This window comes from Triticum aestivum, chromosome 1B (assembly GCF_018294505.1).
Source record: "Triticum aestivum cultivar Chinese Spring chromosome 1B, IWGSC CS RefSeq v2.1, whole genome shotgun sequence".
Taxonomy (NCBI): domain Eukaryota; kingdom Viridiplantae; phylum Streptophyta; class Magnoliopsida; order Poales; family Poaceae; genus Triticum; species Triticum aestivum.
This window is the reverse complement of record NC_057795.1, coordinates 370,518,705-370,543,287: the sequence shown is the minus strand read 5'-3', so window position 1 is coordinate 370,543,287 and position 24,583 is coordinate 370,518,705. Positions and strand designations below refer to the sequence as shown.

At 48.1% G+C, this 24,583-nt stretch overlaps 2 protein-coding genes across 3 annotated transcripts; both read right to left on the bottom strand.

Annotated features, from left to right (window-relative positions):
* Nucleotides 1-14,212: 14,212 nt before the first annotated feature.
* Nucleotides 14,213-16,287, bottom strand: LOC123124998 (cytochrome P450 89A2). Its single transcript, XM_044545547.1, has one exon. The coding sequence runs from the start codon at nucleotides 16,132-16,134 to the stop codon at nucleotides 14,551-14,553; it is 1,584 nt and encodes a 527-aa protein (XP_044401482.1). The 5' UTR covers nucleotides 16,135-16,287; the 3' UTR covers nucleotides 14,213-14,550.
* A 2,127-nt stretch (nucleotides 16,288-18,414) lies between these two features.
* On the bottom strand, nucleotides 18,415-20,938 carry LOC123124982 (UPF0496 protein 4). Of its 2 annotated transcripts, none has more exons than XM_044545529.1 (2): nucleotides 20,752-20,938; nucleotides 18,415-20,146 (listed from the first exon to the last, which is right to left on the bottom strand). In XM_044545529.1, exon 2 carries the CDS (start codon nucleotides 20,140-20,142, stop codon nucleotides 18,781-18,783), a length of 1,362 nt encoding a protein of 453 aa, XP_044401464.1. In that variant the 5' UTR covers nucleotides 20,143-20,146; nucleotides 20,752-20,938; the 3' UTR covers nucleotides 18,415-18,780. The 2 variants fall into 2 exon arrangements, with proteins under 2 accessions (XP_044401464.1, XP_044401472.1); XM_044545537.1 differs by having other exon boundaries at nucleotides 20,617-20,857.
* Between the last annotated feature and the right edge of the window lie 3,645 nt (nucleotides 20,939-24,583).

Sequence of the window (24,583 nt, the reverse complement as noted above, 5' to 3'; positions counted from 1 at the left end):
CAACATGTATGCTTAATGCAGATGGCGCCGCTGCTATGGAGGACCTTCGGGCAGAGCTTGCCCGAGCCAAGGAGCAAGCCAGAAAAGTAATGTGGCTGCCTTGAAGGCGGCCGAAGAGCTAAAAGCTGAACAGGCTGCTCACTGCCGAAGCAGGGAGGAAATGGCCGAAGTGGCCATGAAGCTGAAGGATGCTACCGACCGCTATGAGTTTCTTGAAAGAGAATGCCGAGCGGAGCAAGAGGACCTGAAGAAGGCCATCGCCGAAGCTAAGGATGCCCGCTCCGCGATGAGGGCTGTAAAGGAGGAGCTACGTCAGGCCGGGGATATTGCGGATGGAAAGCCTTTTCTGCTGCATAGGAAATTCACGGATCCGAAGTATGCTTAGTTGGGCCAGTTGTGGGGTGCGGAGGATGCTTATCTGAATTTGGCGGCATGTGCCGCAGACGCAGTCGCACACTTCCGGGGCCAAAAGGATCACGGAATGGAAGAGCTTTTTTGGTCGCAATTCCATAGTCCGGAGCGTCCACTTCCATTAACCGATCGGTTAGCCGAGTGGGCTGAGCTGAATAGGTTGTCCGGACTTGCCATGAAGGATGTCGTGGCTCATTTGTGGCCGAAAAGGCCCTAGCCGGAGAGTTATTTTGGCTTGGTGCAGCAGTTCCTTGATGTGGTGCCGCATATCAAGGCGATGAAGCGGTCGGCATGCATAGAGGGTGCATGGATGGCTCTCGCCCGTGTCAAAACATACTGGGCAGAGATGGAGGCCACCGATGTTGCATCCCAGGACTCGGACAGAAGCCGAGTACCAGCCGAGCACTATTTTGAGGAAGTCCTGCAGGGCGCTCGTTTAATAGAGTCGCAGTGCTCGAAAAACGTTATGTTCAAATGACATGTATGATTTGTGAAACCATGTTTCAAATATAATATAAGAGATTTTTATACTTGGGCATTCAAGTGTTGAAATAGCTCCTGTGCGGCCGTTAACGTATATGTGTATATAACCTGAAAGATGGAAGTCCTCGGCTTCAGCCCCCACGCACATAGTGCGGGGGTGTTTGCAAAAAAAGTGCATTTTCACACTTAATCCAACGTCTTGGTCCTGTGAAGGAGGTGATAGCGTAGCAAACTAGGCAACCGTACTATAATGCTTTATCATTTTCACTTAGCCATAGGAGTTCAATGGTGGGGCTACTATATAGCCCCTAGGGGCACTGCGCTCTCCGAATTTCGGGGCGCGTATGTGCCTGACCGGGAAATGGTCCTTCATTAAAGCAGAGGAATTCTAAACATTCCGGTGGTCGATCGAGTGGTTGACCGGTCTCTCGCTATATCATGACAGTCAGTTTTCGGCTTTCTCTACTGAGGTGCTCACCTGGGCGAACCGGGGCACAATCGCTGTAGTTCTCCTGGTGCCACGTTAGCCGATAGAGCGGAACATAAGGCAGCAAAACACAGGAGCCGGGCAAACCCAACATTTGACCAAAGACATGATTCGGAGCTGATGCATATAAGGCCTAACTCAAGACGCCGAACACTCCCTAAGGTATTCGGTCTTTATGAAAACGGGCAGAACAATGCCCTAAGCCCCTAGTGTCCAGGTACGCGCAAAAATTTCTGACGCGGCCGATGCCAAAACGCCAGATTCCTCCTCGGTTATAGCAAAAAAACCGGGGGATGTGTATCAACAAGAGACAGTAAAAAAGGTTTATGCAGGGTCTTAATCTGAAAAGAATCCTTGCATCTGGTCCCTACTGCACGTCTGCGCATGTGTCTCCGTTGTGCCATATCCTGGACGGGTGTCGCACGGTGTTCATCTGTAAAAGAGAAGAACTTAGTTGGAAAAGAGTCCGTGCGAAAGATGTATTTTGAAATAAACAGAGTATGATTCAAAGAATGAATAAAATTGAGCTTTATTGTCTCTTTTTGTGCATGTGTGCAGCCCCTTGTAAAGGGGTACGCGGCTAGTAAGCCCCTTGTTTATTTATACCGGACTCGCCTAACCGTGTCCGGGGTCTGAATGACCTGTTTAGGGGCTTTGATCAGCAAAGCCGGATTAGTGTGTGGCTGTCAAGGCAGTCTCACGTTCTTCCTAGTCGAGGAACACTCGAAGTTACCCTTTAATGAGATGATGCCGCGTGGACCGGGCATTTTAAGTGTAAGAGACGCGTAATGCGGTATTGCGTTAAAGCGGGCGAAAGCTTCGCGTCCCAATAGTGCTTGATAGCTACTTTTAAATGGGGCGATGTGGAAGATTAACTTTTCACGACGGAAGTTGTCGGATGAACCGAACACAACTTCTAGTAGTAGGGAGCCCGTACAATTGGCATATGGGCCTCGTGTCACTCCTTTAAAGGAAGTGTTGCTATGGCGAATTTTGGTTGGGTCTATCCCCATTCTGCGGATTGTGTCCCGGTATAGCAGGTTTAGATCACTAACGCCGTCCATTAGGACTTGTGTAAATTGTAGTCCGTCGATTATAGGATCCAATATCAAAGCAGTCCATCCTGCGTTTCGGATACTTCCGGAGTAATCCTGATGGACGAAAGTTATTGGTTTTGACATCCAGTTTCGGGACTCCGTTGGGGTGGACCGTGCGGCGCGTACTTTGGTGGGCGCCGCTCTATTTTTCCCTGTTATCACTTGAAGTGAATTTACTGTTTGACCTTTTGTGGGAAATTCTTTTGTTTTCCGGTGCTCTGCTTGTGGGGTTCGTCATCGTCCTAACTTGGTGTGTCGAGCCTCTTGTGTTCGGCGTTAAGTCGGCCGGACTGCTTGAAGACCCAACAATCTCTATGGGTATGGTTTGCAGGCTTCCCGGGGGTACTGTGGATTTGGCATATCTTGTCCAAGATTTTGTTTAGGTTAGATAGCTCGTCGCTGTTGTCCTTGAGAGGCAGTGTTTTGTTGTTCTACCGAGAGCTTTTGAACCCGGCGTTGACTGCCGCTCTCTTTGGGCCATTTTCCTTAGTCCGGCACTGGTCCTTTGTGCGTCGTGGTTTCCCATTTCCATCCCTGATCTCGGATGTACTTGGGTCGCTGGTGCTGCCTCTTGCCAGCCAGCTATCCTCTCCCACACAAAAGCGGGTCATGAGGCTTGTTAGTGCGGCCATTGTTCTTGGCTTTTCCTGGCCGAGGTGTCTGGCGAGCCATTCGTCTCGGACGTTATGCTTGAAGGCTGCTAAGGCTTCGGCATCCGGACAGTCGACTATTTGGTTCTTTTTGGTGAGGAGCCTGTTCCAGAATTTGCGGGCTGACTCTCCGGGCTGTTGAGTTATGTGACTTAAATCGTCTGCATCCGGAGGGCGGACATAAGTCCCCTGAAAATTTGCCCGAAACGCATCCTCGAGCTCTTCTCAACTTCCAATGGTATTTTCTGGGAGGCTTTTGAGACAATACCGGGCTGGACCCTTGAGCTTGAGGGGTAAGTATTTTATGGCGTGGAGGTCATCTCCTCTAGCCATATGTATGTGCAGGATGTAATCCTCAATCCAGACTTCGGGGTCTGTTGTTCCGTCGTATGCCTCTATATTTATGGGCTTGAATCCCGTTGGAAATTCATGATCCAGCACCTCATCGGTGAAACATAGGGGGTGTGCGGCGCCCCTGTATTTGGGTGTGCCGTGATTTTCAAATACTCGATGTGTTGTGTTGCCTTCTGGAGCTTGCTTTCTTGGCCCGTAGATGGATCTGACCGGGCCATCCTTTTTACGAGGATCCTTATGTGGATCACGTGCCGGCTTGTGTGCGGCGCCGCTTGCCGCTCTTTGTTTGCCATGTGGTCGTCTATCCGTCCGGGCGGCCTCTTTGTCTTTTGATTTTGGGGGCTCTACGGCCTCCTCGTCAAATTCGGGCAATAGTTTGCGCTTCGGGTAGCTCTTTGCTTGGCGACTATCGCCGCATTTGTCTGCGGTCTTGAGTACTTTGCTCCATCTCATTCTGAGTACGTCTTCCGCTGTTTTGAGCTTCCGCTTCTGCTTCTTCAGACTTCATGCAGTGGTGACGAGCCTTTTATGGAGGTTCTTCTGCTCCAACGATGTGTCCAGCGTGAGATCATCCGGACTGTTGTTTTCGTCGGGGATGGGTTGCCTATCCGATTCATCCTGTTCGGATGGTTGCTTGGGGGCATGTTCGTCGTCCACTGGTTCGCCCTGCTCTATGGCTGGGTCTGTATGGGTGATGTCGTTGCCGAGGCGGGACTTTGGGCGGCGCTTGTGTCGCCGTTTCGGCTGTGTTTCGGGGGAATTATCCTTCGCAGCGTCCCGTTGTTCCTCGTTATCGCTTCCTTTAGGTGTATCCACCATATATATATTGTGAGTTGAGGTGGCTTTCCAGTGCCCTGTGGGCGCTGGTTCTTGGTCGTCTCCGGCATCGTCGTCCATACCGTCGATATCTTCGGAGTCGAAATCTAGCATGTCGGTTAAGTCATCGACAGTGGCTACAAAGTGGGTGGTGGGTGGGCTTTGAATTTCTTCGCCGTCCGCAAGCCAACCGTCTTAGCCATAATCCAGCCAAGGCTCTCCTGATAAAGAGAGACACTTTAGCGAATTCAGGATGTCGCCGAAAGGCGAGTGCTGAAAGATGTCCACAGCGGTGAACTCCATGATCGGCGCCCAATCGGGTTCGATTGGCAGGAGCGCGGAAGGTTCGGGGTCCGGAGAAGAGTCCGGCACCTTGGAGTCACGAGCTTCACAAGGGACAGGGTCGATATTTGGCTCCATCGCCGTAGAGGTAGCAGCCCCCGAGGCAGTGTCTAGCCACCCATCCTCGATCGGCGCAGTCGGCTCCGAGTTAAGGGTCAGAGCAGACTCTTGTGCGGCCTCTAGGGCACTGTCCGGCGGCAGAGCTAAATCATGCCCATCGTGACAATGCGGCGCGCTCGGCTGTGGCTCGGATTCGTCGAAGATCAAGTCTCCGCGGATGTCGGTCGTATAGTTTAAACTTCCAACTCTGACCTGATAGCCAGGGGCGTAGCTTTCGATCTGCTCCAGATGGCCAAGTGAATTGGCCCGCAGTGCGAAGCCGCCGAATATGAAGATCTGTCCGGGGAGAAAAGTTTCACCCCGGACTACGTTGTTGTTGATGATCGAAGGAGCCATCGGACCTATGAGCAACGACACAGAGGAATTCTCAATGAAAGCACCAATGTCGGTGTCAAAACCGGCGGATCTCGGGTAGGGGGTCCCGAACTGTGCGTCTAGGCGGATGGTAACAGGAGACAAGGGACACGATGTTTTTACCCAGGTTCGGGACCTCTCGGTGGAGGTAAAACCCTACTCCTCCTTGATTAATATTGATGATATGGGTAGTACAAGAGTAGATCTACCACGAGATCAAGGAGGCTAAACCCTAGAAGCTAGCCTATGGTATGATTGTTGTTCGTCCTATGGACTAAAACCCTCCGGTTTATATAGACACCGGAGAGGGCTAGGGTTTATATAGACACCGGAGAGGGCTAGGGTTACACAGAGTAGGGGTTCAACGCAAGAAACAAAGGTGTGATGCTCACAGAAGTTTGTTAATTTTCTACGAATAGTTACCCCTTTCCTCAAGCTTCCAAGCACATTCTCCATGACATATTGTTGATGCTTTAGCTTGGAAGCCACCTTGGCGGCACGATGCTCTAGTAGCTCCTCAATCGGCATTTGAGGAGTTTCATCCTGATCATCTTGACACCGTCTTGAGCTTGCTCAGAGTCTTGAAATTGATCTTGGGAAACATTTTGTGCATCACCATCATATGAGGTTGGTCTTGCCCTTGATCTTGTTCACTTGGTTGAGGGCCTTCCCTTTGTTCTTTGGAAGCGTGTGGGTCTAGCGTTGGTGATGGCTCCACTTGAGTAGAGAATTTTACTTCTCCTTCGGCCACAAGGGGTTCCTTACTGGGGAGAATTTGACAAATACCCATTCTTCTTATTGCTTGAGGAGGAATTTCATCACCTACATCACAAAGACCACTTTTCTCCACTAGGGAGCCGTTATTTTCATCAAACTCCATGCTACACGTCTCCTCAATGAGTCCGTTGGACTTGTTGAGGAAACGGTAAGCATGAGAGCTTGTAGCATAACCAACAAATATGCCCTCTTGAGCTCTAGGTTCAAATATAGACAAATGAACACATTTCTTGAGAATGAAACACTTACACCCAAACACCCAAAAGCACTTGAGGTTGGGCTTGTTACCGGTAAGTATCTCATATGGAGTCTTGTTCAAGCCTTTGGGGAGATAGAGCCGATTGGATGCATGACATGCGGTATTGATGGCTTCAGCCCAAAGTTTGTACAGAGATTTGAATTCTGCCATCATGGTCCTTGCCGCATCCATCAAAGTTCAGTTCTTCCTCTCTGCAACACCATTTTGTTGAGGGGTATAGGGTGCGGCATATTGGTGCTTGATCCCCTCATCACTAAGAAACTCATCCAAGGTGTAGTTCCTGAACTCGGTGCCACTGCCACTTCTAATCATCGATATCTTTGCTTCATGTTGATGATGAGCTTAATTAGCAAAGTCTATGATGGTTTTTTGGGTCTCACTCTTCCTCTTAAAGAAGTATACCCATGTATATCTTGAGTAATCAACCACAATCACCAAGCAATATTTCCTTCCCTCAAGACTATCAAAGGATGGATGGCCAAATAGATCCATGTGAAGGAGCTCCAAGGGCCTCTTCGAGTAGATGATAGACATGGGTCGATGAGCTGTCTCATGTAGCTTTCCTTCAATACAAGCACTGCAAGCACGATCTTAGGCAAAACTCACATGTGTTAGTCCATGAATGTGATCCCCTTTGAGGATACTTTGCAAAGATCTCATATTGACATGGGCTAGTCGGTGGACAAAGCCATGCCACATCAACTTTAGCCATAGGCATGTCGCGGTCTTAGTGGGTCGCTTTGAGAAGTTAACCACATAGAGACCATTCTCAACATGCCCAATAAAAGCTACTTTAGGAGTCTTGCTCCACAAAAGGGCCATGGTATCAAGATCAAAGAATTTTGCAAAGCCCATGAGTGCAAGTTGACGAATGGAAAGTAAATTGTATGTAAGGGACTCAGCAAGAACGACCTTCTCAATAGATAAATCTTGAGAGATGACCACCTTGCCAAGACCCAATACCTTAGAAGTTGAAGCATCACCGAATTGGACATGGGTGGGCATAGATGGGCTTGCTTGCACGTCCACCACCAAGTCCTTGCTCCCGGTCCATATGATTTGTTGCTCCACTATCAAGCAACCATGACACCCCATTGGAAGCAAACTCCTACAAGAAATTAATGCTTGGATTTAGGTACCCATTTTTGGATGGGTCCTTTGATGTTAGTAACAAGGGTCTTAGGAACCAGAATAGACCACTCAATGAACTCATAAGAAGAACCAACAAATTTGGCATAAACATGCCCATCACTAGCACGACATAAAACATATGAAGAGTTAAAATCGCCGGCTTTGTTGGGAAGAGTGGTCTTGCCCTTCTTAGCATTACCACCCACATCCTTGTCCTTCTTCTTCTCATGAGCACCATCTCCCGCCTTGATGAAGATATCCTTAAGAGGGAGAGGTGCTTGGTCTTGTTCTTCTTCTTCTTTGACTTGGGTACAAACCCAAACCCTTCCTTTGACACAACTTCCTTTTTATTACTCAAAAGGTCATTGAGGTTCTTCTCACCTTGTATGCATGTCACAATGCCTTTCTCAAGTTGCTCTTTCAACTTGGCATTATCAATTAAAACAAAAGGAGGGCAAGTGGCTATCTCCTTGGTTAGTTTCGCTTGGAGTTGAGCATGAGACTCCTTGAGAGATGCATGAACACCCTTCAAGACCTTGTGAGCCTTGTCAAGTATGTCAAACTCCTCCTTGAGTCTATCATGGCCAACTCCAAGTGCAACCTTCTCAGATTTAAGCACATGAGTAAGAACAAGAGCATGATCATGATCTTTCCTTAATTTAGCAAGATCATCATTGTGTGACTCCTCAAGAGACAAACGAAGACCTCACTCTTCCTCAAGAGCAATGGAAAGATCGGCAATTTCATCGGCATAGTCACAGCTATGCCCTTCTAACTTTGAGATGGTATCCTCTCATGAGACTCAATGATATCATTGGCCTCACCTAGTTACTCCAAGAGAGCAACAAAGTGCTTCTTGGTCTCACCTCTTAGCTTACTCAAGAACTTATCAAACTCGTTCTCATCCACTTTAGCCTCCACATGATCATCCACACAATCCAACAAAGAACGAGTAGTAGTGATGGAAGTTTTGATGATGGAGGTTACCTTGTTGGTACCTTTGCCATGAGGCACTTGGTAATGAGGTTCTCGTTGGGGGAATCAAAGAGAGACACCTTGGTTGGGGAAGAGGTTGCAATGGCCATGGTGGCCATCGTCATTCCTTCACCACTTGTATCTTCATCATCATCATTGGAGATGTACTCTTCATGTGCCACCAACCCCTTTTGAGACACTTTCTTGGTGAAGTTGTTCCTGTTTGGGAAGGGCTTGGCCTTGTCCTTGCATATAAGCTTGCCACCATTGTCTTCCCTCTTCTCATAGGGACAACCCACCACAAAGTGACTCACATTTCCACGATTGTAGCAATTTCTCACACATTGCTTGCCCTTTGAGGCACTTGAGTTGTTCTTGGAGAAATTGGGCCTTGAGTTTCTCTTTTTGCCCCAAAATTACGTTGATGCAAGAGCCATGTGCTCGTGGTAAGCATATTTGGTGTCTTCGGGGAACCTCTCTTCTTCCTCCTCCTCTTCTTCTTCCGAAATTTCCTTGGCCTTCAAAGCAAGGTTGGGTGCCTTCTTTCACTATTGGACACAAGCTAGAGCATTGTCGGTGGTCTTGTTCATGATGTTAATTGCAATAAACTCATCCAACACATCACTTAAAGACAAGGTGTGGAAGTTCGATCTCTGGCGGATCACAGAGGACATGGCCTTGTTGAATGGCATGATGGCCTTGAGAAACTTGCGCTTGATCCAATTATCATCTGTATCGTTGCTGCATGATCTTGAAGAGCAACCACTAGAGTTGTCAATCTTCGATAGAGGTCATGAGGATCCTCATCTTCATTCATCAAAAACTCGTCAGCCTCATCGAGAACCACCTCAAAGTTGGACTGTTGAATGCTTGAACTTCCCTTGTACAGGGAGGAAATATGTTCCCAACAATACTTTGCATGAGAGAAAGGACGCAAAGTGAGCTAGATCTTCGGGAGGCACCACGGATTGGAGGATGAACAAGGCCGCGTTATTGTATTGATTTATCTGCCTCTTCTCTTGGCGTAAGGTTGTCTGGATCATGCGGGTAGTAACATTGCTCGATGATTATCCAAAGATTTGTTGAGCTGTGATTCAAATGAGACTTGATACGAAAAACCCAATTAGCAAAATCACTCTTCACAAGCTTAGGAGGAGGACCAAGGTTGTTAATATGTGGTGTAGGAACAGATCCTCCATAGACCCGGGGAGGGGGAACCGAGGCATAAGTTCCCGTACCATTATTACCATGAGGGGAAGAGGTGTGAGTATCTTTAGCCTCTTCCCTAGCGGAGTTGGCCTTGGCCATCGATGCGGTGAGATTAACCACAAGCAACGGATCGGGAGAAGATTTCAACCCCTCAAGTAGTTCTTTAAGCATGGACTTGACCTCGGCCATCATAGACGTCTTAAGTGAAGCCATAGCTTCATTTAAGTCATCATGGGTGATCGAGTTCAACTCCACGGCCTCGAGTACTTCCTCATCCCTATCCCCGCCACCAACCATACTCTTCGGGTGGTGAAACCCTTAATAAAGAGACGAGGCCCTAATACCATGGTTGACTACAGGGGGTGAAGAGGCAACTACCAATTTTTAATTTTTCTTAGCAAATTAGGTTTAGCAACAAACAGGTTGTCTAGATATGCAACTAGGTGAACAACCTATATGATGCAAGCCACAACAACAACACAAGCAAGCAAGATAAACTACACAAGTAAAGCTTGCACAAAGTAAAGGTAAGAGATAACCACAAGTGGAGTCGGTGGAGAAGAGGATGTGTTACCAAAGTTCCTTCTCTTTGAGGGGAAGTACGTCTCCGTTGGAGTGATGTGGAGGCACAATGCTCCCCAAGAAACCACTAGGGCCACCGTATTCTCCTCACGCCCTCGCACAATGCATGATGTCGTGATTCCACTAGTGGTGCCCTTGAAGGCGGCAACCGGAACTTTACAAACAAGGTTGGGGCTCTCTCCAAAACTGAATTGGAGGCTCCCAACACCCCACGAAGCTTTACCACAATGGAATGTGGCTCCGAGGTGACCTCAACCATCTAGGGTGCCCAAACACCCATGAGTAACAAGATCCGCAAGGGATTAGTGGGGGTAATTAAATTTCTCTTGGTGGAAGTGTAGATCTAGGCCTTCTCAACCAATCCCTAAAGAATCAACAAGTTTGATTGGCTAGGGAGATAGTTCGGGCGAAAATGAGTTCGTGAGCAATAATGGAGCTTGGGGGAGGAAGAGGTAAGTCAACTTGAAGAAGATGACTAAATTTTATAATGGAGCTTGTGACACGGAAGATCCAGGCGTTGCATTCAACTGAGTAGGCTAGGGAGGCGGTAGTGCCGCCAGAGCGGTACTACCGCACCCACCAACGGTACTTCCGCCTAGTGTTGAGCAACAATCGGAACCAGTGATAGTAGATAAAGGCAGGGCGGTAGTGTCGCGTAGCGCGGTACTACCGCTGGGAACTGCCGCTCTACTTCCGCTTGAGGGACATAGTAGTCCAGAGAGCAAAATATAAGCGGTACTTCGTGTGGTAGTGGAACAGTGGTAGTTCTATCGGAGCGGTGCTAGCGCTCCGCATGAGCAGTACTTCCGCTTAGCTGTTAGAGGCCCAGTAAATCTGCGGTCGTGGGGTGGTAGTCAGGGCCGCGGTACCGCTAGAGCGGTACTACCACGTTGAGCTACCGCTCAACTACCACCCATTTATAGAACACAAAAAACAAGCGGAAGTGTTGGAAGCACTGAACTATGGCACTACCGCTTAAGCGGTACTACTGCTGAGCAGAGCGGTACTACCGCTTAAGTGACTTTGGAAAGCCCATGCATAGAGGAAGGACAAGCTCAATTTCCGGGAAAGAAGGAGGGTGCAAATAGACTATGTACGTGTTGATTTCACCCAAACCATTCCGAAGCGGACCCCCTCTTAATAGTACAATGATTCTACGACTCAAATCCACCAAAAATGGAACATAAGAAAAACACCGTCTTCGTAATAGCTCCGAGGGGCACGAATCGTCTTGTGCCATATGATAAATTATCTGAAATGCTCAATGCACACGATTAGTCCGCAAATGCATTGTCATCAATCACCAAAACCACTTAGGGAGAAATATGCCCTAACACTAACTATCATACACATGTCCCTCTTGGAGATCAAATATCAAATTTGTCAAAAGAAAGACTAATAGATTGGAGAGGATATACTGAAGAGAATAATGCAGCAAAGAAAACTAAAGATCTCAAAGAAATTCATAGATCTCAAACAAGTTTTGTAGTGGCTGGCCATCAGGGTGCTACAGGTGCTACTGTTCATAGAAATGACGGAGCTTTGATTCGGGCTCGGACTCTTTGACTTGCGCATGCACCAAATGCTCTACCATGGAAGCCTATGTGGTATAGGATGGCGTGCGATTAGCATGTGATATGAGACTACGACATGTGCTTATTGAAACTGACGCTCAAGGTGTAATTGACCTATGAAAGCAAAGAGGAGAAGGTAGATCGGAACTAGCAAGCATTCTTCAAAAATTTAAGATTTCGGTGGGTCGGTGTTTTTTTAGAGAGGTGTTTTTGTGGAGAAAGAGATGGCGCCTTAGGCGCCTATCCATTAATCTGAAGAACAAGTCACACATGGTTTTACAATGTCTGATGTTCAGATTGCCTAGCTTTAAAAGCATATGACAGTGATCAATTGAGTGGGATCTGCTATTAAAACCATTGTAGGACTAGTATTGGATTCTAAAGAGTATGCTCTAGCCTCATTGTTGTGATCCCTGCTATTAAGCTCCCTGGGAATGTGTCTAACGGTTATCTGAGCCTTACTAGTAGAGCTAAACAGATTTGCCAATTGGCTTATAATCTCCCACTGACCAGGGCATTTAAGGATATCTCTTGCTTGTGCGGCCTGGGCCAAAACCTGATTGTTCGTGAATAAGACGATGTCTCCTTTGTGATTGTAGTGATCACTTGGGCAGCTACCTGAAGTGTCTTAGCTTCTACTTGGAGAGGCAACACGATTTGCTCCTCGGATAAACCAATATTGATGTTGACCACTTGATGTTTACTAGTCATTTCTATGAAAGTTCCTAGCGTGTGGTGTTTTGTATATCAGGTTTCCATGCCGCGTCTATAAAGACTTTGCAATTTGGGGTAGTAGCTTGCATTATATCCTGTTGTTGTGAGCTTTATGCTCATCTTGACTAAGACCCTACCCTTCTTATTGTGATTGAAGTGTTAGCTCCTGATTATTTAGAATGGCCTGCATAATTTGGAATACATGTATAAGCTTGGTCTCTTTCCTATCGAAAATAGTATCATTCCTCGCTTTCCATATGCACCAAAGAAAAGTCATTATATTAATGAGAGAGGCATGTGGATGCCCTGAGTTAAGAAGAGCATTGATAATTTCTGCAATACTAGCATAGTTGTTAGAAAGAATTTCATATTCAATAAACCAAGCATGAGCTACCCAAGATGCTCTAGCAAAGGGGGCAAGTAAAGAAAAGATGCATGTCATCTTCATCCTGATCGCATCTAATGCAACTTTTCTTAATAAGCTTGGAATATTTCCCTGCTCTCATACCTGTTGGAAGTGCTTTCCTCAAGAGCCCCTAAGCAAAAGGCAGTACCCTTGGAACCATAGTCTTCTCTTTCCAAACCTACTTGAGCAGTTGTTTAATCTCTTGAGGTACCTGTCTAGGCAATGTAGATCCCTACTGTTGCAAGTCTTGAAGACATGCTTTAATAGCTGATTTTGACGTGCATTTACCTGAAGGGTGCAATCTCTAGCAGAGGAGATTAGTTCCCTCTTGTTGAATAATCAGTACCTGCATGATGCTACTAGCTACCTCATGATCAAAAAGATTGTAAATAAGTCTAGCATTCCATGTTTTTCTAATTTTGGTTCCACAAATCCTCGATCTGAGAAGGATAGACAGAATGCCCCGATTGTATTTGCAAATGCTCGTAAATAGATTGCCAATGAGGAAACCAAGGAGTGCTCCAAATGGAGGAATTGCCATCAAGAATTTGATAGATTGAATTTGCTTGAAGAATGTGTCTTGCCTTAATAATTGAAGCCCAAAAACTTATTTTTGGAATGTTGCTTTTTGCTCTCCAAATAGAAGTCACGGGAAAATATTTATATTTAAGTACATGTGACAAGAAGCTTTGTGGTTCATCCGCAATTCTCCAAGCCGCTAACAGGGTTAGGCCTATGTTAACTGCTTGAATGTTCTTGACTCCAATACCCCTTCTACTTTTGGGGTGCACATGTCCTTCCATGCCCTGAGACAAAGAGCTATCTTGGATGGGTCTTCTTTTATTCTTGTCCACCAAAAATTTCTAATGATAGTAGTAAGTTTGGCAACTAGTTTTCTTGAGAAACGAATATTTGACATATAGTAGTGTTCATGTTGGAAGAGAAAGCTAATGAGGCAGTACATCTTTCACTTGCAAAAAAAAGGTAGTACATCTTTGTGCTGGACGGGCAAGTAGCTGCAGGAGACGATGTCTCCGGATTATATTTATTTCAAACTTCCTTTTTTTCTAGCTGCCAAACTTCTTCTTTTTTTCTAGCTGCCAAACTTCCTTTCTACTCCCTCTATAAAGTGATATAAGTTTTTTTAGATCACTACTAGTTACTGGCAAAACGGGTGTAACCCCCCTATTAAGTTAATGGAAGTGTGTTGAGATGCAAAAAAGAAAACCTCATTCCCATAAAAAGAAACTCCTGACCTCATTATGGTTTCAGATAAAAACTCAACACATTATGATCCATAAAAATATGCTTCGTTTGTAATCACCGAACTATAGTAGATTTATGAGATAATTTTATTTTTGCCACTCAAGCTTTTGCCATTTTCCTTATGCCACTCTAATTCTTGACATTCACTTTTGTAAAGTTTTTGACAACACATCGCAATTTCATGGCAAAAGAAACAAATTGCTCATTGGTGATTAATATGACATCTTTGCTTTTGCCACGGAATGATAATTGAGATACATTGTCAAAAGCGAAAAAGTGACAAAAGTGAAATGTCAAATTTTAGAGTAGCATCAGGAAAATAGACAAAAAGCCAGAGTGGCAAAAACAAACAAAAAATCCTAGATTTATATCCTTGGTGTGACTCTAATTTAAAATAAAGATGAGAACGGTATTTGCTCTGTTAACTGAAGCTCAAAATGATCAGATGAGATTCCATGAGACATCAGCCACTGAGATATACACATGTGAACATTCAGTTCAGGCAAGCAGGTTCAGCAAGTAGTGTGATTGTCTAAAGCACCGTCAGCTCCTGCTTCTGGGCACCAACCTCGCGCACAGCGGGTTGGCCATGACGACGGTGAACTCCGGCTTCTCGGCGAAGTCCACCTCGTCGCCTGGAACCTCACGCCACTCGAACTCATTGACCAAATTGGCCACGAAGTACTCAAGGTGAAGCATGGCGACGCCGAGCCCGGCGCAGATCCTCCTCCCGACGCCGAATGGCATCATCCTGATCTCCCTGCTGCCGGCCACATCCACCCCCTCGCCATCGCCGCCCGGCAAGAATCGCTCTGGCACGAATTCCATCGGCTTCTCCCACTCCCGCTCGTCCCTGCCCATCTCGGCCACCATGAAGTTCACAGTGGCGCCCTTCGGGATCAGGTACCCGTCAATCTCCATGTCCTCCATCGCCTTGTGCGGCAGCACGAAGTGCGCCGGTGGGTGCCTGCGCAGTCCCTCAAGGACGACGGCTTTGAGGTAAGGCATCTTGTGGATGTCCTCCTCGGAGACCTCTGCCTGGTCGCCACCAGTTGTGGTCCTGATCTCGTCATAGAGCTTCTCCTGGATGGCCGGGTTCTTGACGAGCTCAGCCATGATCCATTGCAGCCCGGTGGCGGTGGTGTCGGTTCCGGCGATAAGGAACTCGGAACAGAGTATGACCATCTCGTCGTCCGTGAGCGCGCGGCCAGCCTCTTCTTCAGGGAGCTTGATGTCGAGCAGGGTGTCCACGTACGAGTGCTCGAACGTGGTCTCCGCCATCGGCAACACCACGCCGGCGCCTCGGTTGATCTGTTTCTTGCGCTCCCACCGCGCGTCAATCAGCGGCAGGAAGAGCTCCTTCTGCCGCCGCCGCAGGGCGAGGCCCATCTTGAGACGGCCGCGAAAAAGGTGCTTGGTGACAGCCGGCCAGAAGGCGAAGACACTCGTCTTGCGCGCGACGTACAAGAGCCAGTCGCGCTGCGCGGCGCCGACCGCCCGCACCGAAGCCTCGTCGAGCCTCTCGCCGAAGCACATGAGCACGAGGAGGCAGAACATGGCGTACCGGAACGCCTCCATGACCAGGACCCCGCGGGTCGCCGCCTCCACGCCGGGGCCGGACTCCCGCAGCAGCTTGTCCGCGAGCACGCGGCGCACCCAGGCGCGCGCAGGCGCGAAGAGGCGGACACGCGTCGGGTGCAGCGTCTCTGAGACGAGGTTGCGCCTCAGGAGGCGCCACGCGGGCCCGTAGCTGGCGCGCGCGACTGTGTTGCCGGTCTCGCCGAAGAGGCCGCGCGTGACCGCCGGGCGGTCAGCCAGAGCGGCGCCGCGCTCAACCAGGGCGGCGTGGGCCACTCGCCGGTCGGCCACGAAGATGGAGAGACGGGAGCCGACGCGCAGGGACACGACGGGGCCATACCGCACCATGAGGCGCCGGAGTAGGGGCTCCACGTCGGCTGAGGAGTGCCTCAGCCACAGTAGGCTGCCGAGCAACGGCAAGGCGAGCGGGCCAGGCGGGATGTGGCTGCCGTTCTTGGCTTTACCCGCCCCGGCCGCGACGCGCTGCGCGAGCAGGACGATGAGGAGGGGGAGGAGGAGGGCGACAGGGAGCAGGAGCCATGCCTCCATGGTGATTGATTTCTTCGCTTCTTGCTTCGTTGTGCTCCGTCTCGTCAGTTCATCTTAGCTATGCTTTGCTTCAGATTTTCAGTAAGTGGGGTGCTGCTGAAGCTACTTCCCTTGACGGATACTGCTGGTTGGATAAAGGAAACGATGATAACAACACGTCAACAAGCATGCTTCGTTTATTTAATACTTCCGCTGTCTCATAGTATAACAACGTTTTTTTACACTAGTGTAGTGTTAAAAACGTTTTTATATTTTAGGACAGAGGGATCCGTCCATAATATAAAAATCTTTTTTACACTAGTATAATGTAAAAACGTTCTTATATTTTGGAAGGGAGCGAGTACAATCCCATGCATCTGAAAGCAAGGGGAGGGATAATAGAGGAGATACAATGTTTTGTTGCTACAGTGCTCGATCTGCGATGTCCATTCCAGATCCAAATTCCAGATCCAAGGGCCATGTTATAATAGAGTAGATTTTAGTAGAGTCAAGGCATGTCATAATAGAGTAGAGTAGCCATAGTGTTTGATTTCCAAGATACTCTACAAAATGGACCATCGTCCCATTCAGATTTCAGCGTCCCTAGACGCGTGATGCACGCCTGAAGTGAGAGCGGCTGCAACGTGAGATCTATTAAAAAATTAGGATGGAATCTTTCACTAGAAGTAACAGGTTCTTGTCGGCCGAACCACTGGTTCCTGATGTAGCAGAAATCACTGTTTTGACCTAAGGATGAAATAAATTCACAAACTGAACTGTTTTGAAAAAAATTCACCCAACTGACCTTTTTATGTGGCGCCCGATAACTAAGCGTCACACTACACTGTGCAGCGCCTAACACACAGGCGTTACACATCTGGACAGCGTGGCACCCCGGAGCCAGGCCTGACCCCACCCCTGATGGTGCAGCGCCTAGGCGAAAGGCGCTACACTATCATGTGCAGCGCCTAGACGAAAGACGCTACACATGCACTTACTAACCGCCTCGGGGCAACAGAGAGCAAAGCTAAAAATTGCTAAGTCAGTGTGCAGCGCCTGAGAGCTAGGCGCTACACGATACAGTGTAGCGCCTAACGTCTAGGCGCTGCAAGATTGATCCACCGCATGTGGCCTGACCGGCTGAGCTGTAAACGCATAGGGCGTGGCGTGACATGACATGCATGGTCAAAATTTGAGTTACTACCTGCACTTGCCCTGCCTTGCTCGCAGTAGGTAGATATGCCATGCGATGAATCTATCCCTACTACTGGTAAGTTCTGTTGCGCATTTACTGTTTACGTACGTACTGCCCTGCAGTAGCTAGTAGCAACAGCTCTGCGCTTCCATTTTACTGTTACCACCACGGGCCGGCCGACACTATTCTTGATTAACTACACTGGCTAGATGCTAGTTGTACTCCACTGCTCAATGCCTGGTCGTTACTGAAAGAGAGACAAAATCTGGCGAAACTAAATGAAAATATACTACTCTCTCCAGCGCGCGCTCACTCTTGTTGATCTTTGGCTACATATTCCTTTTATTTAATCGATCCATGCACATATGCTCGTTCTGATCATACCCTGGGCTTTTTTTTTCTAAGAAGATCATTTGATCTGATTGCATAGTGGCCGACACATAACAGGGATGGAGAAGATCCGCGGTGACCGTCCAAGGGTCCGTGCTTGCTTGCTTTTAACCGCAGGAGCATGGGTGTACAAATACGTGACCAGCAGCCAGTCTCTACCCCTGAGCCAACCAACCTGCAGATCAACCACAGCAGGTAGTAACTCAAATTCTGACCGTGCATGTCATGGCATGTCAGGTCACGCCGCGCCCTATGCGTTTAAGCTCGCCGGTCAGGCCACGCGTGGTGGATCAATCAATTTTTAGTCTTGCTCTCTGTTGCCCCCGAGATGGTTAGTAAGTGCATGTGTAGCGCCTTTCGTCTAGGCGCTGCATATGATAGTGTAGCGTCTTTCGCCTAGGCGCTGCACCATCAGGGGTGGGGCCAGGCCTGGCTTCCGGGTGCCACGCTGTCCAGATGTGTAGCGCCTGTGTGTTAGGCACTGCACAGTGTAGTGTGGCGCCTAGCTATCGGGCGCCACATAAAAAGGTCAGTTGGGTGAATTTTTTCTCAGAACAGTTCAGTTTGTGAATTGATTTCGTCCTTAGGTTAAAACAGTGATTTCTGCCTCCTGATGTTGCTAAAGATTCGAGTAACACTGCGGCACGAGCAGCACCCAACGGATGACAATACACAAGTTTAATCATAGGAAATGCAAGATACCTCAAAGATTTTGCTTTGCCCTTCACGATGCACCTTTCATATCTAACATTGCTGGCAACACACTTCGGCATACATATGAAACAGTTACTGTCCTCTCGGCATTGTACATTCCACTGATACTGCACACTTTGTCTACTATTACCTCTACTCGACAAAAAACTAAGAACACAAGGACTATCAAACCTACGACCCCACACAACACAACTGGCAGCCCAAGATTATGCACATCGCCGCTGAAATATGGTGCCCTGACTTAGTTCCGCTGAGGCTGAGCAGGGGCCACATGTCAGAAGAGCGGTGTACAAGTATGCGCTGCCAAGCCGTCTATACACATGTTACACCACACCTACAGAGAACATACACATCTGAAACGTAGCGAATCAAGACCTAACCTCAGTGACCTTGCTTGCTGCATCTGACATCCTTAGATTGCAGAGCAAAGCGTCACGTCCTGTAAGCACGATCTGGAAGAAGTCCCCGACACGCTTCGACAACGAATCCAACCCAAGCCGAAGCCCCTCGGCGCTTTTCGACATGCTGGAGATACAGTCCAGCAGCTCTTCTCTGCCTTCCAAGACACTGGTTCTCTCAGGAATGATGGTGTTGTCCTCGTCTATGAAGCCATTTGTCCCACTTATGTTGTTATTATCTTCACTGATACTCTCAAGCAAGATCAGCTTATCCCCACAGTCGGTATCCTGCATAATTTCAGCTTCTTGTGTTCCTTCTTCAGTACTACTTTCTATCATGGTCATTTCACACTCCTGGCTACTGTCATCAGCTGGCTTAAGATTACACTCAGGTTTTTCTTTCTGTTCAGTGATGTCCGGCATCACCATTTGCTTTGAAAGGCTGACAGCACAAGCCAGGTTGTCATTTTCTTCTTCAAGCTGAGCAGTCCTAGTCAATGCATGCAGTTTCCTGGCACATGCTTCAACTTCTTCCAGCTCTTTCACAGCTGAAACACTTCCTCTGGACAATCGCCTTTTGACTTCCCCACTGATGGTGGCATGAAGATCATTGAAGGCCTGTGACCAACCAAATTTCTGAGGGACATGCAACTCCACCAATGGCTTGGGGCTACCTGACAGTGCGGCCACAAAGACGCTGCAGGTGAAGACAGTCACAGACTCTATTCCATACAAAGCTCTCATGAGGACCTTCCCCTTAGCAGAATTCTTGACCTTCATCAGACAAAGGCTCCCAGCAAGTTCCTGCAAGGCCGTTGAGCAGCTGTCGAGCCTTGGGCGCGATGTGTCCACTTTGTCCATCCACTCCTTCAATGATACCTCAGCTCGCTTGAGCTGTTCCAATGACGGCACACCACTTTTGGTGTCCAACACATGCAGGACATACTTCACAAGCAACTGCCCTTGATCCAACCGAGCGAGCTCAGAGCTCAGCGCGATGCAGATGTCCAGCAGCTTCACGCTGCTGTTCAAGTAAATGTCCACCCACTTCTCATCCCAATCCGAGACAGGCAGCTCGAGCTCGGTTATCAGGGTCCCTATGTTGGCATGCAGCTCTGACAAGCAATCCACAGCAAGCCTCATCCAGGACAAGGTGAGGACCTCCAAGGCATTCTCCGGCTTTAGCTTCCTCAAGCTCAAGGCCAGGGCATCCTCGTATGACTTGAGCAGCGCCTGGACCTTCCGAGGCAGGTGAGGTCCCCCTGGGAGGATGACCCGGAAGGGGTTTCCTACAGGGAAGAAAGACCTATGTCCGTCGTCCGGGCGGCTCATCTCACTGCAGCAAAATCGACACATAACCTTCAATTAGTACACCACATCACAAACAGTAAGAACATAAGCATCCAAGCAATACATAATAATTAGGAAACGTGCTCGTTTGATAACCAAGCGATGCATATGGTGTCTGTCAGTACTTGTCACTTGGCAGCGTGCAAACGCCCCAGGATTCATAGAACCGTTTAGAATCTCTTTTCGTGATTTGACTTCACAGATAAGCTTGTGTCGCGGCTACAAACCCTAGCGGCACTTCACTCGGCTCACTGGACCTCACCAACAGCAGTAACCGCGACACACGAAGAACTTATTACTATAGCAGCCCTCATAACTCATACTATGGCGCCCGTACACTAAAGAAAAACAAGCTAGGCTATCAAAATCAGGGAACCCTGTGAGAGATCATGAGTGGCTAAGTAGCAGAACTCGAATCGCGAGATCCACCAAGCTAGAGGGAGAAACCGCACGTATCAGAACCTACAGCCGACCTGATTGACCTCAGATGCGCTGAAACTTTCCCCTAAAATTTGGGCACACGCAGCGATTCCCCACGAAACCAAACAAGCAGGAAATCGAGATTAGCAAACTAATCATGGTGCACCTTACCTCGATTCGATGCGCGTCCGAGCCGATTTGGGGATTTTGGGGGAAGTTTGCGGCGTCTGGTGGGGGAAGTTGTGTGCTCTGTTTTCTGCCGTTCGGTACGAGTGGTGACTCAGAGAGGGGATAGGTTAGAAAATGGGCGAGGCAGAAAGTTCGAGACGCGCAGTACGCCGTTAGGGCTAGGGCTAGGGCTTGGGTGGGTGGGTCGCGCAGTACCCGTTGCCGTTGGGCTCCGATTTTCCTTTTCCACAAAAGTTAGATGGAATTTTTCCATTTTACCTGGAGTGCGCTCCAGCTGCGCCAATCGCCATCCGATTGCGTCTGCAGGACGATTTATTTTGCGTGTCAATCTATGCCATTTTTATTATGGAAACAACAGGGCTCTACTGCGTATTTTTTGTTAATTTTGGGCAAAACAATACAAATAGGTCCAAAAAGAAAAAAAAGAACTGTACCAAAGAAAGAAATGACTATACAGAGCTATACATGAAACAAAGAAAACAGAGCTAACTAGGGAAAGACAAACCAAAAGAAAAGAACAAGTACAAATACAAGTACAGAAGATGCAGAGCTACATCTGAGCTGCCTTTGGTTTTATCTGAAGGCATTAATCGAGTCTCCAAAAGAACTGTATGCTTTCCTTTCGGACCTATAACTGATCCACTTTAGCTCCTTTTTGAACTTCTTCCTGCAGTTATATATGTTTGGTGGAACCCCTTTAAAAACGAAATCATTCCTTGTAGTCCAAACAACCCAGCAAACCAAGATGATGATTTCCATAGTAAAGGGGACATTGACTAGCTGTTGGAGGTGATCAAGTTCTTCCTGGATGATAAGTTGAATAGGAGTCCAACTGGGGCAAATGTTTTTTTTTGAAACGGAGGCAAAAGCTTTGCTTCATCCATTAATTAAGAAGGAGTTTAGAGTTGCTTTTACAAAAAAAGCGAAAGTCGCACCAGATGGTCCAGCAGGTCAGCGTAGTAAGAGAAGCATTGCTTTTCGGTTGGGCATGTTCTTGGCCGACATGTTAGGCCACCATTCCTTGATGGAATGCATCGCTGTCCAGGATGAGATGTCGAGGTAGTCGAGCTTGAGCCAACCCTTGATCATGCCCCAAAGCCTAACGGAGTAGCGGCACTTGAAGAAGATGTGGCCCACCGTTTCCATTGTCTGCTTGTAGAGTGGGCATAGGCCACAGTTCCGCCATCCTCTCCTCTCCAATCTATCCGCCGTCCAAACTCGGCTTTGAATTGCCAGCCAAGCATAGAATTTCATCTTGGGGGGGGGAGACTTTCCAAACGGCGAAGCCCAAGGGCGAGTTGACTGTCCCAAGCAGTTGTGCACTGTATGCCGAGGTGGCGGAGTAGATTCCGCTGTTGGTATGCTTCCAAGAGATGGTGTCGTCAGCGTCCACCGCAAGGGTGATGGCCCTCAACCGAGCCCATAGAGTAACGAGCTGTCGGGTGTGGTCCATTGTCCAGTTGATGGGGAGCTTGATTTTGGACAGCCACGCGTCCGCATGCATGGCCTCCCGGACCTTCCATTTCTTCCTCGTGGAAGCCTCGAAGATGAGAGGTGTTATGCTGGAAGGTTTCTCGCCATTAACCCAAGAGGAGTCCCAAAATGGCGCACATGCCCCGTTGCCAATGGTGATGCGCGTAGAGGCATAGAATAGATCTTGGTCAAGCTCGTCACAGGGGTTGTCCATTCCAATCCACATATTGGAAGGCTCAATCCACTCGAACCACAGCCATCTAAGCCGGAGGGCTCTCGCAAACTTGGCCAAGTCTAGGACGCCAAGCCCTCCGAGGTCAGTCGGTCGACAGACTGAGCTCTAGTTAACCTTACACTTGGCCCCAGTTGTCTTATTGGTGCCCGCCCATAGGAAAGCCCTCTCCAACTTTGTGATGTTTAGCAGGGTGCCCACGGGAGGCTTAAGGGCGATGATGTGGTAAATGACCTGAGCGGTGAGCACGGACTTGACAAGCGCCCCTCTTCCAATGGTAGTAATATTCTCCCTGTCCCATGGCACCAGCCTGGCCGCCACCTTGTCCTCAAGAAATTAGAAGTCGACGCGCCTCAGCTGCCGAACCGATAAAGGCAGCCCCAAGTACTTGATGGGAAAAGAAGCTTGGGAGGCCGGCAAGGCTGCAAGGATATGGTCCAAGTTGGTACCTCCACATCGGATTGGGACGACCGAGCTTTTCTGAAAGTTTGTGCAAAGGCCAGTAACCTTGCCAAAGTAGGTGAGGATCTGAGCAAAGTTGTCGATATCTTCCTTAATAGGAGCCATGAAGACCGCAACGTCGTCGGCATATAGGGATGTGCGGAGCATCGCACGCCGCCCTCTAAGCTTGTGTAACAACCCACGCTGGGTCGCGAGCTCGAGGATTTATTGCAATGGGTCGATGGCAATGGCGAAGAGCAACGGCGAGATCGTATCTCCCTGCCAAAAGCCACGACCGTTCTTGATAATAGGGCCTAGGACCCCGTTGAGGAGGATCCGTGAGGAAGAAGAACGGAGCAAGGCGGTGATCCACTCCCGAAAGCACGGTGGAAATCCCCTCCGCCGCAGGAGGTCGATAATGTACTCCCATTTGACCGAATCGAATGCCTTGCGGATGTCAAGCTTGAATAGCAGGGCCGACGTTTTGCTTTTATGGAGTCGGCGGGCAAAGCTCCTGACATACATAAAGTTGTCATGGATGCATCTCCTTTTGATGAAAGCACTCCGAGCGTTGGAGATGAGGGCCAATCCTCAAAGCAAGGACTTTCGCAATGATCTTGGGAATGACGTGGATGAGGCTTATAGGCCTGTAGTCGGTGATCACCTCCGCCCCATTTTTTTGGGGAGAAGCACGATGTTCGTGGAGTTGAGCCAATGAAGGTTAGCCGAATGCAAATTGTTGAATGAATGGACGGCCTGCATCAGGTCAAACTTGATAGTGGGCCAACATTTCTTGAAGAAAGTGAAGGAAATATGCCCTATAGGCAATAATAAAGTTATTATTTGTTTCCTTATTTCATGATAAATGTTTATTATTCATGCTAGAATTGTATTAACCGGAAACTTAGTACATGTGTGAATACATAGACAAACAAAGTGTCACTATTATGCCTCTACTTAACTAGCTCGTTGAATCAAAGATGGTTAAGTTTCCTAGCCATAGACATGAGTTGTCATTTGATTAACGGGATCACATCATTAGAGAATGATGTGATTGACTTGACCCATTCCGTTAGCTTAGCACTTGATCGTTTAGTATGTTGCTATTGCTTTCTTCATGACTTATACATGTTCCTATGACTATGAGATTATGCAACTCCCGTTTACCGGAGGAACACTTTGTGTGCTACCAAACATCACAACATAACTGAATGATTATAAAGGTGCTCTACAGGTGTCTCTGAAGGTACTTGTTGAGTTGGCGTATTTCGAGATTAGGATTTGTCACTCCGATTGTCGGAAAGATATCTCTGGGCCCTCTCGGTAATGCACATCACTATAAGCCTTGCAAGCAATGTGACTAATGAGTTAGTTGCGGGATGATGCATTACGGAACGAGTAAAGAGACTTGTCAGTAACAAGATTGAACTAGGTATTGAGATAGCGACGATCGAATCTCGGGCAAGTAACATACCGATGACAAAGGGAACAACATATGTTGTTATGCGATTTGACCGATAAAGATCTTCGTAGAATATGCGGGAGCCAATATGAGCATCCAGGTTCCGCTATTGGTTATTGACCAGAAACGTGTCTCGGTCATGTCTACATAGTTCTCGAACCCATAGGGTCCGCACGCTTAAAGTTCGGTGACGATCGGTAATATGA